An 18,570-nucleotide genomic window follows, 5' to 3' on the forward strand; every position below is an offset into this window, starting at 1 on the left:
ACCCAGTAACCCCACCCAACACTAAGGGCAATTTTGGACACTAAGGGCAATTTATCATGGCCAATCCACCTAACCTGCACATCTTTGGACTGTGGGAGGAAACCGGAGCACCCGGAGGAAACCCACGCACACACGGGGAAGATGTGCAGACTCCACACAGACAGTGACCCAAGCCGGAATCGAACCTGGGACCCTGGAGCTGTGAAGCGATTGTGCTATCCACAATGCTACCGTGCTGCCCTTAAATGATGCAGGTGTGCTCATCCCATGGAATTGAGGGCAAATTATTGACGTAGTTAAGAAGCTGGTTAAGCGGCAGGTGACAGAGAGTGGGGATAATGGGTGATTACTCTGTGGTAGTCACCACTGTTGTATATATATATCACATACGAGATGTAATACGGTAAGGCTCCTGTACTACAGGTACGGGGGTAGATCCCTGCATGCTACACATCTCTGCTTAATAAATTGATGCACTATCAATTACGATGAGACAAGAGTAGAGAGTAATCGAGGCTTTATTAAGCAGAGATGTGTAGCCTCCTGCAGCTGCTGCCGAAATGGCTGCAGCTCGGTGAGCACACACATTTCGTATGTGATAAGTACAACAGTGGTGACTACCACATACTCATATTGGCAAGATGTGGAGATGCTGGGGTGGCCTGGGGTGGGCACAGTCTTACAACACCAGGTTAAAGTCCAACAAGTTTGTTTCGGATCACTAGTAGTGTACCAGAGGGATCTGTTTTGGGGCCTCAATTATTCACACTATTAATCAGGTAAGGTAAAGTTGCCATAGTCCCAGATAGACTGTTTTTCCCTTTCGGGGGGAGAGCTGACTGGTCGTGATTAATGTGAGGATCACTACACTTCAGGCGAGGGGCCTTCATGAATAATCTCAGCCGGTATGGGAATTGAACCTGGGCTGCTAACCTCACTCTGCATCACAAACCAGTTGTCTAGCCAACTGAGCTACACTGGCCCCCGTAGTGTTCTGAACAAATTATCATTGCGATGGCCGAGAATCAAACCCGGGTCAACTGCTTGGAAGGCAGCTATGCTCATCACCATACCATGACTTGGAAGATGGCATAGAAAGTCACCTATCCAAATATGCCGATGATACAAAGTTAGGTGACATTGTAGACAGCCTCGAAATTGCAAGAAGATATTGATAGACTAGGTGAATTGCCAAAACTATGGCAAATGGAATTCAATGTAAGCAGATGTGAGGTTATACATTTTGGATCAAAAAAGGATAGAGCAGAGTACTTTCTAAATGGAAAGAGGTTAGGTACAGTGGACGTCCAAAGAGACTTGGGGGGTTATGGTGCATAGGTCCTTAAAATGCCACGAACAAGTGCAGAAAATAATCAAGAAGGTTAATGCAATGCGAGCCTTTATATCTAGAGGATTGGAGGGTAAAGACACTGGGGTGATGCTGCAGCTACACAAAACCCTGGTTAGACCCCCACTTGGAGTCTGTGAGCAGTTCTGGGCACCACACCTTAGGAAGAATATTTTGGCCTTGGAGGGGGTGCAACGTAGGTTTACAAAAATTATACCTGGACTTGTTTTCACTAGAATTTAGAAAGCTAAGGGGTGATCTGATCGAAGTATCCAAGGTATAAACAGGGAAAGACGGCAAATAAAGATAAACTATTTCCACTGGTTGGAGATTCTAAGACTAGGGGATATAATGTACAAATTAGAGCTAAACCATTCAGGAGAGATGTTAGGAAGAAATTCTTCTCTCAGAGGGTGGCAGAGGTTTGGAATTCTCTCCGACAAACAGCAGTTGAAGCGAGAACAGTTGTTTATTTTAAATCTGGAGATAGATTTTTGTTAAGCAAAGATATTAAGGGATATGGGCCAAAGGCAGGCATGTGGAGTTAGGTCGCAGATAGACCATGATCTCATTGAATGGCGGGACAGACACGAGGGGCTGAATGGCCTACTACTGTTTCTATGTTCCTATGTGCATCCCATCACTGGTTCTGCTCTGCTCCCTGCGGTTCTGGACACCATGCCGTACAAAACACCAAAACAGAAAATAGGAGTAGGAGGAGGCCATTCGGCCCTTCGAGCCTGTACCACCATTCATTATGGTCATGGCTGATCATCCAACTCAGTAACCTGTTCCCCTCTCCCCCCCCCCCCCCCCGCCATATCCTTTGATCCCTTTAGCCCCGAGTGCTATATCTAATCCTTCTTGAAAACATAGGGGTGTGCTGGGATTCTCCGTCCTGCCAGACCCAGACCCCCCCGCCGGCAGCGCAGTCCTCCGTCTCAGCAGCCGGCCAATGGGGTTTCCCATTGTGGCCACCCCAACGCTGTCGAGAAATCGGTGGGCGTGAGTGGGCGGAGAATCCCGCCGACGGAGAATCCCGCCGACGGAGAATCCAGCCTGCAATGTTTTAGCCTCAACTGCTTTCTGTGGTAGTGAATTCCACAGGCTGACCACTCTCTGGGTGAAGAAAGTTCTCCTCATCTCGGTCCTAAATAGTTTACCCCATAACCTAAGACTATGACACCTGGTTCTGGACTCTGAGCCACCAGGAACATCCTTCCTGCATCTACCTTGTCTAATCTTGTTAGAATTTTATACTTTCTATGAGATCCCCCCACATCCTTCTAAACTCGTGAGTATAATCCTTACCGACTCAATCTCTCTTCCCAGTCCTGCCATCCCGGGAATCAGTCTGATAAACATTCGCTGCACTCCCTTCATAGCAAGAACATCCTTCTTCAGATAAGGAGACCGAAACTGCACACAATATTCCAGGTGTGGCCTCACCAAGACCCTTTATGTAATTGCAGCAAAACATCCCTGCTCCTGTACTCAAATCCTCTCGCTATCAAAGCCAACACCATTTGCCTTCTTTACCGCCTGCTGTACCTGCAAGTTTACTTTCAGCGACTGGTGTACGAGGACACTCAGGTCCCGTTGCATATATCCCGCTCCCAATCTATAGCCATTCAGATAATAATCTGCCTTCCTGGTTTTGCTACCAAAGGAGCGGGGCTCGGAGAATCACCCCCTATATCTGAGACCCTGAGTGCCTTGTCTCTTTCCTGTTGCTCCATTTGGGTTGCTTGTGGTTCTAGCCACACCCTGCAGCTGCAGCTTCCTTACAATCAGTGCGGGTCCCCTTTAAGAGATGTAGCTTATTGCCAATCTCAGTTTGTTGCTCTCTTTGAGATTTGGGCTGGAATTCTCAGCCGTTCGCTGGCGGCTGGATTCTCTGGTCCAGCTGGCAGAGTACCCTCGGCCGTGGGCTTCCCGGCGGCATGGGGTGGCTTCAATGGGAATTCCGATTGACAGTGGCGGGAGCAAAGAATCCTGCCACTAGCGAACGGCACGCTGTCTCCCACCATCGAGAAACACGCGGCTGGGAGGCCGGAGAATCACACCCTTGGAATTTTGGTGAATCTGTCCTGATGGCGCAAGTCAAAAAGCTTCAACAACATGCCCCTTTTTTCAGCAATGCTCAAGTTCTGTACGACCAAGCGACTTGATGTCGTTTAGCTGGAAAGCATGCTAGCCACGTACACTGCCAGGCTCCCCCCCGCTGGGCATTCAGTCAGCTATCAGTACAAGTCACTACATTCCTGGAGATTGGCATGGTGCTCAGTTCAATGAGACAAGAAAACAGGCCCATCAAATATTTATCCCGGCTTCTGTTTTCTTTTCGGCCCCACTCTCCTTGGGGCAACTGACACAACCCGTGTGAGAACGTTTGCTGTGGACAGGAGAGTTCTTTGCTTGCCTGGTGCGTCCCTCGACGTGGGAAGAGCTGTAAATCTAAGTCTAGGTTTCCTAGGAATGCCCATTGATTTATTCCTGATGTCCTCCTCATCTACTTTCTGCCCTTTGCTAACATCTTTCCAATGCATGAGGTCAGTACACCATGTGTACATGACAAATGCCCAGCTCTAACTCACCAGCATCGCTCCTAATCCCTCCAATCCCTCTAAACTCTGTCAGACTGATTGTCTATCCCCACAGTCAGATGCAGAGGTTCCCAGCATGGCACTGTGCGAAGAAAGGCTACGGCCAATATTTATCCCCTAACCAACCTCACTAAAGGTTGGTCATTATCTCATGGTCGTCTGGGAGATTTTTGCTCTGCATAAATTAGTTGCTGAATTTTCCTACATTCCAAGAGTGGCTTCACTTCGAAAGTACTTGAATGGTTGTAAAGTGCTTTTGCGATGTCCTGAGGTGGTACAAGGTGTAGAGAAGTAGGATTTATTTAGGAGCCAGACTGTTACCTAACCTTGTTGTGCACTTTTCCAGGCAAATTCTCGGTGGTGAAAATACCTGGCACTTACTGTTGGCCTTCAGTGGGATACCTGCCCTGATTCAGGTCATCGCCCTGCTCTGGGTTCCTGAGAGCCCCAGATACCTACTCATGGAGAGAGGAAACCGAGCTCAGTGCATAGATGGTAAGTGTAAACGTAGGGCAGTTCCCGATGGGAGATATCGGGCGGGATCCTCCGACCTTGCGGCAGGTCGGAGAATCCCCGGGGGGAGGCGCGAGTCCCACCCTGCCGCCCCGACGCCGGCTGCCCTATGCTCCGGTGTCATTTTTCGGGCGGGGTAGGATTCCCAGCATGCCGGTTGGGGGTCGTTGACAGCGCCCCCCCCCCCCCCCCCCCCCCCCCCCCCCGCGCCGATTCTTCAGGCCCCAATGGACCGAGTGGCCGTCCATTTTTGGCCTGCCCCACCGGCCTGAATTACTCACTTCACACACGGCGGGTCCTCGGGAGGGGGGGGGGGGGGGGGGGGGGGGGGGGGCCGGGCCGGGCCGGGGAGATCTGACCCCGGGGGTGGGGTGGCCCATGGTGGCCTGGCCTGCGATCTGGTCCCACCAATCTGCGGGCAGGCTTGTTCCGGGGGGGAGCGGCCCAATGATTCCGGTGGCAACCTAGCCCCTAGAAAGGTGAGAATTCCTCACCTTGGGGGGGGGGGGGGGGGGGGGGGGGGGGGGGCGCTGACGTCGGAATCATTGGCGCCGGTTTTCTGCCGGCGTGGGGACATAGCCCCATTTTCTGAGAAACCCGCCCATCCTTTTCAAATAAATCGGTGGTATGTCATTGTGATCTATGTGACGCACTGACTTTCACCTGTGTTTGGTTTTAAGACCTGAACTGAGGTTATTTGGCGGCTACCAATCAGATATCACATATTGTACAGGATGCTCAATGTCCATTCTTTATACTCCTTTAAAGAGTCGTGTGATTGTTCACTCCTGTCAGTTATGAAGGGATGAAGCATCATTTTCTCTCATGGAGGTTGCATGCCTTTTAGATATTGTTGGAAAAATGTCCCTCCCATGGTCATGTGAATCTATCCGGTGAAATCCTGGGGAAAATGAAAAGTCGGATATAACTTCACCTCCTCCCACTGATGGTTCCTGTTTAAGTGCATATAGATGAGAAAGCCATTGCATTATGGACTAAAGCGGTAGGGACTTACTGCACAGAATAGTGCCATTCAGCCCATCATTCCTGTGCTAGAATTCTGAAAGGGCGAGAGAGACTAGTGGATGGAATATTAACTGATTTCTGTCTGTGAGTTTAAGGAGCCTGGAATATAAACGTGAGAGGACTGATGACCTTCAGCACCATGCTAAATCACAAACACTATTGCCAATCTTGTATAATGGTCTGATAGAGAGTTTATTCCAAACACTCCCTAGGCAAAGAGATTATATAGATGATATGGTGGACGGCACGGTGGCACAGTGGTTAGCACTGCTGCCTCACAGCTCAAGGGTCCGGGGTTCAATTCTGGCTTCGGGTGACTGTCTGTGTGGAGTTTGGACGTTCTCCCCCACTCCGTGTCTGCGTGGGTTTCCCCAAAAATGTGCAGCTTTTGTGGATTGACCATGAATAATTGCCCCTTAGTGTCCAGGGAGATGCAGATTAGTTTATGGGGATACGGGATTATAGGAGTGGGCATGGGTAGAGTGTTCATTGGAAGGATCGGTGCAGATTCGATGGGCCGAATGGCCTCCTTCTGCGCTGTAGGGATCCTATGATTCTATGATATAGGGGCATGTGATATATAGGTTTGCCAACTATGATTAAATGTAAACCTGGAGGTTTCATCACCCCCGCGCTCCAGCCATTAGTCAACTAGCACATCCAGCCTTGTGACGTACGGCCTTCCTACACCAATTGGAAAGCCAAAAGACCCATTACCCAATTGGATGATGCTTGACTGCCAGCCAAACATCCCCCCCTCCCCCCCCATTTTTTCTATTTTAAAGCGAAACTTTCAAAGAAAATCATTTAAAAAAACATAGCGTTGGATACTCAATTGCCAAAATCATTATCAGAGATCGGCCGGAGAATGTGTTTTAACGCTGGGACCGGGGGCGGCGCTGTTTTTCCAATCAAAACGGCTTACTCGAGGAGTATGTTGCATGCTGTCGGAATGGCCTCAGGATGTCACCTGATGCCCTTCCCCGATGCTCCGCCCACAGTAGGCCGAGTCCCTGACGGCATGGGGCACCTGTCCTCACAACTTTCGGGGACCTTGCGTGGTGGTTGCGGACCGTGTCCAGCGGCGCCACAGTCGGGGGTGGGGGGGGGGGGAGGGGAGCCGTTCTGGCAGTGGTGGCTTCAGCGGGGGCTGGGGGGGACTAGTGGGGGGTGGTCCTGGGGTGGCGAGGGGGGGTTACAGGGGTGTAGTTTTTGGCAGGCCGCCGCCGTGCGCATGCGCGGCAATGGACCCAGCCATTCTGCGGCCGTATCCACAGGTAAAGCCAGGGGGACTTTATGCGGCATGACTGCTGCCCCCCCCCCCCCCCCCCATCGGGCGGAGGATCGGTGCGGCGGCGCTGCCGACTTTTTGGTCGTAAGACCAGACGGATCGTCCGGACACAGCCGCAGAATCGGATAATCCAGCCCATAAGCTTTTTTAATATCCCAATGATTTTTATCCAGAGTTGCACACAGCAATGTCCTGAAGATTGATCTTCAATTCCTGGAGACTCCTGGTTCAATCCTGGTGGGTTGCCAGCCCGAGCTGAATATAATGGCCCCACTATTGCAATTATCTAGCGCAGAAAAATCAAAATTGGTGGCTGCTTATTAAAGCAATCTTTTACACAGGAAAACACCGGAGGTGAAAGTTCCAAAAATGTATAAGTGCAGCATAGATAGTGAACTGCTCCCGAAAAAGGTTAAAGATGGCATAGTATTGATTCCAATTCATTATCTTTGTTGTTTGCTCTTCCTCAAAGCTCTTCAAAGTTTGTGGGGTTCGGGCGATTTCACTGAGGAGGTTGAAGACATGATGGCAGAAAGGGCACAGATGCAGGGCGAAAGCAAGAAGAACCTTCTCCAGCTAGTCAGAGACAAAACGATACGATGTCAGTTCTTAACAGGCATGGCCGTCAGTGCGGGCATGCAGTTAAGTGGGATCAATATTGTAAGTACCATGTCGATTACAAGAGTTTTCTCGACAACAGTTTTAATTCTCACTCAATTCTGCTCATGCTCAGATAGAAATCAGTGACCTGGGAGCTGTCAATGTGTTTAACACATAGAATGCGTTATGATGATTCAATGTCAAACATTTTATTCAATGCTGCACTTGACAAAATCGAAAAACACTAAAGTAGCACCACCACATTGCAGATTAGGACATTGCAATAGTTCATGAAGCATTCCCGTACAATAACGTACTGATTCCAGCAAGGGCGGTAGTTTCTCTACAGAAAGGACAGAACATTCGGACAACTCTCTCCTGCACTGCTGTGCGGCTGATTTCAGAGTGACACTGACAGGGGTTCAGAACAGGACTGTTATAGCTCAGCCTCTTTTCTGATGTTTGCAGCTTCCGTAAGCAGAATGGGAACTGAAATCTGTGCTGTCAAGGAGACCACTGTAGTTGAGCAATGAAGACCAAACTTGGCAAGTCGATCAATGGCGAATATGTACAATACTTACCACATTCTCATTATATCTGAGCTGAGAACATTAAACTGCAGCTGGAACTATTCCTTCCCATTTCCACAGCAGGGAAATTGGCCACCTGACCCTCAAATGCTTCAAGACGTTTAAATGATGGTAAAGATGGCGAAATTCACCAATTTCCTTCACCAAAGAGAGGAGACAGTACAGTGGTCGGTGCAAGATGACCGCCGAAGGGGAGGAAAGGGCTAAATTTTCATCTCTCCCACCAGCACCGTATCTGCTTCAACAATGGCCATGACTCATTCAGAGCCCTCTGTTAAACATGATCAATCCACTGAGGTCCTGCTTCCACATGTAATTTTGTCTTCATCCATAGACAGTTACAGCGAACATCCTACTGAAGATATTTATCAGGGTGAGGTGCTTCCTTTCTCTGATATTCTGGGCATGATCCTACGGCCGCGCTGCGGCAGAAAAGCAGGTTTCCACGGCGTAGCGTGGCATTGAAAGCCGGGAGACCCCGCTTTCTGGATCTATCCGGCTTGCCTTGCAAGGTTAAACGCAATCTCGTGAGGCATTGCGAGGAGAATCCCACTCACAACGGGCAGGATAACTTTTAGGCAAATATGCTTTTGTGAGGGCCACGAAGAATCCAGCACGAGTTTTCAGGATACAAAGAAATAACATTTATTTACAAATTAACATATATATACACAACAGCAGCACCAACTTCTCTTGCTGCCAAACTCCTCTCTCTGCCGGTTCCAAACTGGCCAGATCTATTTATGCAGGGAGTCTGCTAATGATTTCTCCGCCCCCCTCATTGGGGAAGCTCATACTCCCACAGGATTATGGGATTGTCATTAGTCCCCAGCCAATGGTAAGCAGGCAGGTTATAACATCCCTCCCCCCAAAGTCCAAGGAATCCACCGAAGACCCTGAGACCCTGGCGAAGGAGGGCGTCGGACTCATTTTGCCGCAGGCCGGACACCATTTGCACAAGGCACTGGATCGGGCGGCGTGTAACGAGATGGAAACCGGCGCTTTCGTGATGAACGACGTAACGGTTGTACGTCCACGGCCCGTGGGCCCGAGGATTCCCCCTCTGAGGTGTCTTGTGTCTCCATCTCGGAGTCAGAGTCTGCTGCCTCCGTCATCTCGGTGTCTTTATCTCCACGCGGTTCTGTCATGACCTGCGCAGGCTTTGAGTGAGGCACCAGAGGAAGATTGTGTCTGAATGAGCTCCTGGGGCAGGCAATCTTTGGCAGGGATAGTCTTCTGGACCGAACGTGGTCTACATGTTTGCGCTGGAGACGCCCCTGGGCTTGTACCTTGTAAGAGATAGGGCCCGTTTGGCGAAAGATTACGCCAGGGACCCAGTGGGAACCACCAGCAAAATTCTGAACGAACACTGGGTCACCGGGCGTAAACTGCCGAATCTGCCGATGCCGCGAAAAACCATGTCCCTGCCGTTCTTGTGTGCGGCGTACTTTTGCGCCAATGTCCGGGGAAACCATGCTAAGGCGGGTGCGAAGTCTCCGGCCCATTAGGAGTTCTGCGGGAGCTACCCCAGTCACCGCATGGGGGGTGGTCCTATATGAAAACAAAAACCGAGCCAGTCTCGTGTCCATCGACCCGGAAAACTGCTTCTTTAGGCCTCGTTTGAATGTCTGCACTGCGCGCTCCGCCAACCCATTTGAAGCCGGGTGGTAAGGGGCAGTGCGGATATAGCGTATGCCGTTCATCTTCATGAACCTTGCAAACTCCTCACTTGTGAATGGAGTGCCATTGTCCACGACCAGCACCTCGGGGAGGCCATTCGTACTGAAAGACAAACGCATCTTCTCGTTTTGTTGCGCAGGACGTTGTGCCTACCAGCTTATGCACCTCTAGCCATTTAGACTGGGCGACAATTAATAGAAGGAACATGGATTCTTGAAAAGGGCCGGCGAAATCCGCATACAAGTGCGCCCAAGGCCGCCCTGGCCATTCCCAGTGATGTAGGGGACCGGCCGGCGGAAGCTTCTGATGCTCCTGGCAAATGGAGCAGTTTTGAGCCACCTTCTCAATGTCGGTGTCGAGGCCTAGCCACCAGACATAACTCCGGGCCAACATTTTCATTTTGGTCACACCTGGATGCCCATTGTGCAAGTCTCTCAGTATCAGCTCCTGTCCTTTTTCCGGGACAATCACACGCGTCCCCCACAAAAGAATGCTGTCTTCCACGCTGAATTCGGACAGCTTTGAGTAAAATGCCCGCAATTCGCCTGGAAGCTGTCTATGCTGCCCACCATACGGGACTATGTGCCAAACCTTTGACAGGACTGGCTCCGCCTGGGACCACTCACGGATCTATGATGCCGTGACAGGCAAGGTGTCCATAAAATTTAGGGTTGCAACCACCTCACCGGTCGTGGGGGTCGACATGGGGCCGGTCGATAAAGGCAATTGGCTCAGTGCGTCGGCATTCCCTACCTGGGTTACTGGTTTGTGTTCCAGAGAACTCGTATGCAGCGAGCAACAAAGCCCAACGCTGGATCCGTGCGGAAGCAATGGGCGGCATTGGCTTATCCACTCTGAAAAGTCCCAGCAGAGGCTTATGATCAGTCACGATAGTGAAGTGGCGGCCATATATGTACTGGTGGAAACGTTTCACCGCAAAGACCACTGCCAGGCCCTCCTTCTCGATCTGCGCGTACATTTTTTCCGCTGCAGGCCATCGGCCGCTCGGCCCCGTTCTCCATCTTGTGGGACAGGACGGCCCCAATACCATACGGGGATGTATCACATGTGACGAGCAAAGGCTTTCCAGGATCATAGTGGGTTAGTAACCCAGAAGACGACAATTGTTGTTTTACCTGCTGGAAAGCGGTTTCTTGCGGCTGACCCCAAACCCAGGTGTGATTCTTCTTTAGCAGAAGGTGCAACGGGGCCAGTGTAGTTGCCAGATTAGGGAGGAACTTCCCGTAATCGTTTGCGAGGCCGAGAAACTAACGAAGATGCGAAGTGTCAGTCGGGGTGGGGGCCTGTTGAATCCCGCGCACCTTCTCTGCGACGGGGTGCAAACCTTCGCGGTCCACCCGATAACCCAGGTAGACTACTTCCTTCGCCTGAAAAACGTACCTTGTGCGACGTAAACGGACTCCAGCCTCCGAAAAGCGTCTAAGGACAGCCTCCAAATTTTCCAAATGTTCCTGCTCCAAAGTCCCTGTGATCAAAACGTCATCTAAGTAAACAGCAACACGCGGTAAACCTCTCAAAATGCCCTCCATAACACGTTGAAAAATAGCGCAGGCAGAGGATACTCCAAAGGGCAAACGTGTATATTCATACAGGCCCCGGTGTGTATTAATCGTTACATATGGCCGGGAGGCAGGGTCCAGCTCCAACTGTAGGTAGGCGTGACTCATATCTAATTTTGTTAACGAGAGTCCGCCTGCAAGCTTCGCGTAGAGATCCTCTATGTGAGGCATTGGGTATCGGTTGAGACGGGAAGCCGTATTCATTGTAAGTTTATAGTCGCCGCACAAGCGAACTGTGGCATCTGGCTTCATTACAGGTACAATTGGTGCTGCCCAGTCAGCGAAACGGACGGGCCTGATGATACCCAAAGTCTCCAAACGAGTGAGCTCCCCTTCTACCTTCTCGAGCAAGGCGTAAGGCACCGGGCGTGCCCGTGAATACCGCAGCGTGGCTCCTGGTTCGACTTGGATACGGGCTACAGCCCCTTTTATTTTCCCCAAACCAGGCTGGAATACATCTGGGTAATGTCCTAGCACCTCAGTCAACCCTCCAGAAACTGTTTGGAGGATGTGCTGCCACTGCAGCCTCCAATGGCGCAACCAGTCCCGACCCAAAAGGCTGGGCCCATGGCCGCGCATCACGATAAGTGGGAAACGCCCCTCCTGGCGTCCATAAACAACAGTATGGACGTAGATCCTGCAATGTCCAATGGTTCCCCCATGGAGGTGGCCAACCTGGCCTGTGTGTCGGTTAAGGTAAGGGTCTGTATAACCTGCTTGATGTGGTCGAATGTACTCTGGGCGATCACGGAGACCGCTGCGCCAGTGTCCAACTCCATCTCAAGCGGGTGACCATTGACCCGTACTGTCATTTAATGGGGGCCACACGGGGAGCTGCCACACAATGCAGCTGCAGGCAGTCATCCTCCGTCTCCACGTCCTCGGGAGTAGTCGCCGCAGGTTCATCCAAATGAAAGGTCCTGGTTTCGGTCGGAACGACGGCGCCTCTGGCGCCCCCAGGACCGGCGTCTGCGACGGGGTTGGCGCCTACAAGTCTGACACGGACATGGCTCCTCATCCATTGGTTCTGGAGAAGGCTCCTTTCGGGGAGGAATGTCCGACGGCCACTGGCGTCGATCCAGACGTCGCCTCGCCCAAGGTATCGCAGGGGTGCAGGGGGACGCTTTCGGACGGAAGGGGTTGCGCCCCAAGGCGTGCACCTCCATTCCCTGTAGCTCCTGCACTCCTCGTTCTGCGCTTTCTCGGGACAATACTATTTGAATGGCCTGTTGAAAAGTCAGTGTAGGCTCAGCTAACAACTTTCTCTGGGTGGCCGCATTGTTAATACCGCAAACTAAACGGCCGCATAACATTTCTGACAAGGTCTCACCATAGTGACAGTACTCCGCAATCCTGCGTAGCCTGGATAGAAACTCTGCAAGGGATTCTCCTGGGGTCCTCTCAGCGGTATTAAACCGGTACCGCTGGACTATCGTGGATGGGGTTGGGTTAAAATGTTGCCCCACTAAGTTCACAAGTTCATCAAACGTTTTGGTGTCTGGCGCAGCTGGGTACGTAAGGCTCCTAATCACCCCAAACAGATGCAGGCCGTGAGCAATATGACCACCTGGCGCTCGTTTTCGGTGATGTTGTTTGCCCGGAAATAGTAACGCATCCTTTGTGCGTACTGGTTCCAGCTTTCCAGCGCAGCATCAAAAACATCCAAACGTCCATACAGAGGCATGGTGCAACAGGAAAAAAACTTCCAACCTATATCCAACAAAATTCCAGGGAGGTGGCTTCAGCAGTGTAGACAGCTATTCACTTTATCCCATCCTCGTCGCCAGTTTTGTGAAGGCCACGAAGAATCCAACACGAGTTTTCAGGATACAAAGAAATAACATTTATTTACAAATTAACAAATATATACAACAGTAGCAACAACTTCTCTTGCTGCTCACTCCTCTCTCTCTCCGGTTCCAAACTGGCCAGCTCTATTTATGCAGGGAGTCTGCTAATGATTTCTCCGCCCCCCTCATTGGGGAAGCTCATACTCCCATAGGATTGTGGGATTGTCATTAGTCCCCAGCCAATGGTAAGCAGGCAGGTTATAACATATGCATATTAGAGCAAGGCAGTAAGCCTCACTCTAATATGCAGATTCCCGAGGTACCGTAAGGCCATAAGACCACAAGATGTAAGAGCAGAATTAGACCACTCGACCCATCGAGTCTGCTACCATTCAATCATGGCTGATATTTTTCTCACCCCCATTCTCCTGCCTTCTCCCCATAACCCCTGATCCCCTTATTAATCAAGAACCTATCTATCTCTGACTTAAAGACACTCTGTGATTTGGCCTCCACAGCCTTCTGTGGCAAAGAGTTCCACAGATTCACCACCCTCTGGCTGAAAGATCATCCCTTTAATCTGAGATTGTGTCCTCTGGTTCTAGTTTTTCCTACAAATGGAAACATCCTCTCCACATCCACTCTATCCTGGCCTAGCTGTATCCTATAAGTTTCAATCCCTTCTCCTCAGAGACCTCGGGCGAGCGCTGTTCAGCACTGGTCCCTACAAATGGTGACCTGATAGAACGGTGCTCATGGAGGTCTCCAAAGGAATCGGATTCCCCCTGCTGCATGCCCTTTGGACAGATGCTACTTGGGTACCCTGGCAGTGCTAACCTGGCATCCTGGCAGTGCCAGCTGTGCACCTTGGCAGTGACATCTGGATGCCAGCCTGGCACTTCCAAGGTGCCCAGATGGCACTTCCAGCTAACATGAGCATTGCCACGGTGCCAGTTTGGCATTGCCAAAGTGCCAGGCTGCCATTTTTTGCATGACAAGGCCTGGGTTGCCCGGCGTGAATGTTGGGGGGGTTGGGAGGGGTGGTGGGGGAACCCTCCCATACTGTATTCGGGCTGGGGAAGAGGTCAGGTTTTTTGGGAGGGGCCTTGGAGATCGGGCCGCATTTAGAAATGGCGTCCTGATCTCTCACTTCAATGGGGACTTCCGGCCAGCGGAGCTCCTCATTGTAAAAATCGAGGCTATGTGTGGCCTCGGCCGTTTGTTCTCCATCCAGGTCCCTTATTCAAAGCGAGTCACATTGAATAGCCATGTGTCTCGGCACTGTGAGTGCTGGGAAACACGTGGCTAAACACGCTCGCTCCGGGACTTTGTTCCCTTTTGGGAAGATTGCGCCCTCTGTTTCTAGAAGAGTGATGGACAAGCACGGGTTCTATTCCTGTACTGGCTGAGGTTATTCATGAAGGCCTTGCCTTCTCAACCTTTCCTCTCGCCTGAGGTGTGCGGATCCTCAGGTTAAACCATCACCAATCAGCTCTCCTACTCAAAGGGGAAAGCAGCCTATGGTCATCTGGGACCATGGTGACTTTACTTTCTACTTTACTATTAGTTACGACATCAGTTGCAAAATGAAATACCTTCCTCTAGGCAACTGACCAAAAAGTACTCATTCTCCATTCTAATATTACATCGAGGCTTCACAAAACTTGTTCTTAATAGCAAACTCCATCTCAAGTTATTAATCCAGGAGCCAAGATAATTTGCTGTGTTTCTGTTGATTCTTTTTGGACCAGAACCAGGAGGAAATATGGATCAGGACTGAGATGTTTAGTATTCGTGAAGGTCTAATTATCATGGTACAACATGAGTGCCAAGGATGGTGGAAGTACTCAATGGCCAGGAAATGTGGACATACTCCTAATGGATGAGGGTTGGATGCAGATACCAGCCCTGATAAGAACGTAAGAATTAGGAGCAGGAGTAGGCCATTCAGCCCCTCGAGCCTGCTCCGCTATTCAATATGATCATGGCTGATCTCCTCTCCCCCTCAACTCCACTTTCCTGCCCCTTCTCCATAACCCTTCAACCCATTGCTAATTAAAAATCTGTCTAGCTCCTCCTCAAATTTACTCAATGCCCAGCATCCACCGCACTCTGGGGTAGTGAATGCCACCGATTCACGACTCTTTGAGAGAAGTGATTTCTCTTCATCTCTATTTTAAATCTGCTGCCCCTTCTCCTAAAACTCTGACCTCTCGTTCTAGATTGCCCCACAAGAGGAAGCATCCGCTCGACATCAGCTTTGACAGAACCGTTTATCATCTTGTATACCTCAATTAGATCTCTTCTCATTCTTCTAAACTCAAGAGAGTTTCGTCCAAATCTGCTCAATCTTTCTCCATAAAACAAACCCCTCGGGCGGGATTCTCCCCTACCCGGCGGGGGGGGGGGGGGGGGGGGGGGGTCTCGGCGGGACGGAGTGGCGTGAACCACTCCGCCGTCAGGCCGCCCCAAAGGTGCAGAATCCTCCACACCTTCAGGGGCTAGGACCGCCCCGGAGTGGTTTGCGCCCCGCCGGCCGGTGGGAAAGGGGCTTGGCGCCACGCCAACCAGCGCCGAAGGGCCTCTGCCGACCGGCGCGAGTTGACGCATGCGCTGGAGTGCCAATCATCCCCATGCATGTGCAGAGGGCTTCATTTCCACACCAGGAATGGCAGACTGGTACAGCCTCCGGTACGGAAGGATAGAGTGCCCCCACGGCACAGGCGCGCCCGCGGATCTGTGGGCCCCGATCGTGAGCCAGGCCACCGTGGGGGCACCTCCTGGGGCCAGATCCCCACACAACACCCCAAGAACCCCGGAGGCCGCCCGCGCCACCAGGTCCCGTTGGTAAGGGACCTACTCCAATTTACGCCGGCGGGACTGGCAAAAGACGGGCAGGACTTCAGCCCATCGCAGGCTGGAGAATTCGGGCAGCCCCAGCACCTATTGAGTCGCGCCGGACCCCGCCATTCTCCGAGGCAGGCGGCGCGACTCACGCCAGGCTGATTTTTGGGGGCCGGAAAATTAGGAGGACGGCAGGGGGCGGGATTCACGCCGACCTCCGTCGATTCTCCGTCCCGGCGGGGGGGGGGGAGGGGTCAGAGAGTCACGCCCCTCATCTCTGGAATCAACCAAGTGAACCTCCTATCACCTGTCTCTAATGCAATTCCATCCCTCCTTAAATAAGGAGACCTGGGCTGTACTCCAGGTACAGTTTCACCAATGTCTTGTACAGTTGCAGCAACAATTCTCTATTTTTATACTTTATCCCTTTAGCTATAAATGCCAAAATTCTATTTGCCTTCCTTTATCACCTGCTGTACCTGCATGTTAGATTTCTGAGATTCATACACAAAGACACCCAGATCCCTCTGGACCAAAGCACTCTGAGGTTTCTCTCCATTTAGATAAGAAGTTACCTTTCCATTTTTCTGACCAAAACGGATGACACCTCACACTTAGCAACGTCAAACCCCATCTGCCAATTTTGGCCCACTCACCTAACCTATCCATATTCATTTGTAAATTTCAGAAGGGATCGGGTGTAATCATGGGTCCCATTGGTACAGGATGAGAACAACATCTGGGCCTCCGAAGAATTGGATCACTGCTTGCCCCCCAGAGAATCAGATCCAGGCTCATGGAGCCCTCGTCAAGAAACTGGTCACTAAAATAAAAGCAAAATCCTGTGGGTGCTGGAAATCTGAAATAAAATCAGAAAATGCTGGAGTGGCGCAACAGGTCTGGCAGCATCTGTGGAGAGAGAAACGGAGTTAACGTTTTGAGTCCTTTTGACTTCTTCAGAGCTGACGAGGGATAGAAAGGTGATGGATTATATAATTGGAGAGAAAGGTGGAGCAGAATAGAAGGTGAGGAATAGGTGAGAGCTCAGGGTAGATTGACAAAGGTGTCATCGAAACAAGGTAATGGGACTTTAATGGTAGTGTTAAAGACTAAAGAACATGCGGATAATGGCAAAGGTAAGGTAGCAGAATGTGTTAATATCACTCTGGGAAAGCAAAACAAGATGGCCCTTGATGAGACCATCAATTCACTAGACACGTGCTTTGAGATATGAACAGTGGTTTTAATCTACTTACTACAGAGCCAGCCTGTTAAACGTTGAACTCTCAATGAACTGGTCGGCTGGCTCTGGGCATCGATATTTCTACAGCAGTCCAGGGGGAGGTGCCATGGGCGGAGCCAAGGGTGGAGCCCTGTACAAACTCCTAAGCATTCCCAGAGCTACTCCCCCTAGTGGTCGGGCAACGCAACTGCGCTTACAATCGTACGGTCTCATATATATATCACAGTGTAAATTAGAGTTACATTCACCACAGCCCTGTGGGGGAGGGGGTTGGGAAATAAACTATTAAAATGGAGGAGAGTTCATGGTTTGAAGTTGTTGAATTCAATGTTAAGTCCAGAAGGCTGTACTTTTCCTAACCATAAGATGAGGTTCTGTTCCTCCAGTTTGTGTTGGGCTTCACTGGAACATTGCAGCAGGCCAAGGGCAGAAATTTGGGCATGGGAGCAAGGTGGCAAGGTAAAATGACAAGCAATAGGCTGCGTGAAGCAGTTACCCAGTTTGTGTTTAGTCTCCCCAATGTACATTGTCAGCTTCCGTGGCGTACGGATTTCAACAAAAGTGTCAATGGGGTATTAGTAATGGGCAGTCAATTCACACTGCCAGTATTACAACTGGGCAGCAAGTCAATAAAAACTATCAATTTGTATTTTTTTTTGGTTTAAAACGAGAATTATGAACAATTACGAAGATTAAATTTTATTTTAAAAGATAAAGTTTCTGAACAAAGTATGCTCATTGGTTTTCCTATCTTGCAGATCTATTTTTACGCTTCTGATGTTTATCACCAGCTGGGAATCGCCACGGATAACATCCCTTATGTGGGAATAGGATCAAGCTCAATTGAAATGTTAACTTCAGTGATGTGTGTAAGTACAGCTTAGAGGACTCCACAGTTCACTGAGCAACAAAAAACAAAAAGGAATTGTTTATAACCCTGCCCCCCCCCCCCCCCCCCAACCCCCCAAAAAAAGTGGAAACTTCAAATAGTTATTGGGGAAGATTTCCCTCCAGTGCCTCTGCCTGAGTACAAGTTGGGAGTTGAGCATCCAAAAGGGGTTCCACCCAAACGGACCTGCACTCCCCTGCATTGCGTGTTTCTGAAGGAAACTAGTTAGAGATAGAGAAATCTCTGACCACAATCTTTCAATCCTCCTTCGATATAAGAATGTCCCAGGGGCCTGGTGTAGCACGACTGTTAAAACACCTGTTCATGTAAATAAAAAGGGACCAGGCACAAACCAGGTAATTCCAGGGCAATCATTCAAGGGTGGGGAAACTACTCGAGTTCATTGTCAAAGATAAAATTAATTGTCACTTAGTGTTGCAGGGCATGAATAGTGCTGAAAAGAGAGACATGTTGCTGAAGCATTTTCATGCTACACTCATCAGGACAAACCAAATGTCAACCATCAGAATAATTTACACTAAAGGAAGAAAGTTGGGGAGGGGTGGGGGC

The 18,570-nt window shown here is 50.4% G+C and overlaps 1 protein-coding gene across 2 annotated transcripts in view; it reads left to right on the forward strand.

Moving 5' to 3' along the window:
- LOC119977378 (solute carrier family 2, facilitated glucose transporter member 11-like) overlaps positions 1-18,570 on the forward strand; it is a 111,564-nt gene that overhangs the window by 63,715 nt on the left and 29,279 nt on the right. For both annotated transcript variants that reach the window (XM_038818226.1, XM_038818233.1), the window contains exons 6-8: positions 4,301-4,449; positions 7,257-7,444; positions 17,870-17,980. In XM_038818226.1, coding sequence (XP_038674154.1) covers positions 4,301-4,449; positions 7,257-7,444; positions 17,870-17,980 — 448 coding nt within the window. The remainder of the gene's footprint in view (positions 1-4,300; positions 4,450-7,256; positions 7,445-17,869; positions 17,981-18,570) is intronic.

This window comes from Scyliorhinus canicula, chromosome 1 (genome assembly GCF_902713615.1).
Source record: "Scyliorhinus canicula chromosome 1, sScyCan1.1, whole genome shotgun sequence".
Classification (NCBI taxonomy): Eukaryota; Metazoa; Chordata; class Chondrichthyes; order Carcharhiniformes; family Scyliorhinidae; genus Scyliorhinus; species Scyliorhinus canicula.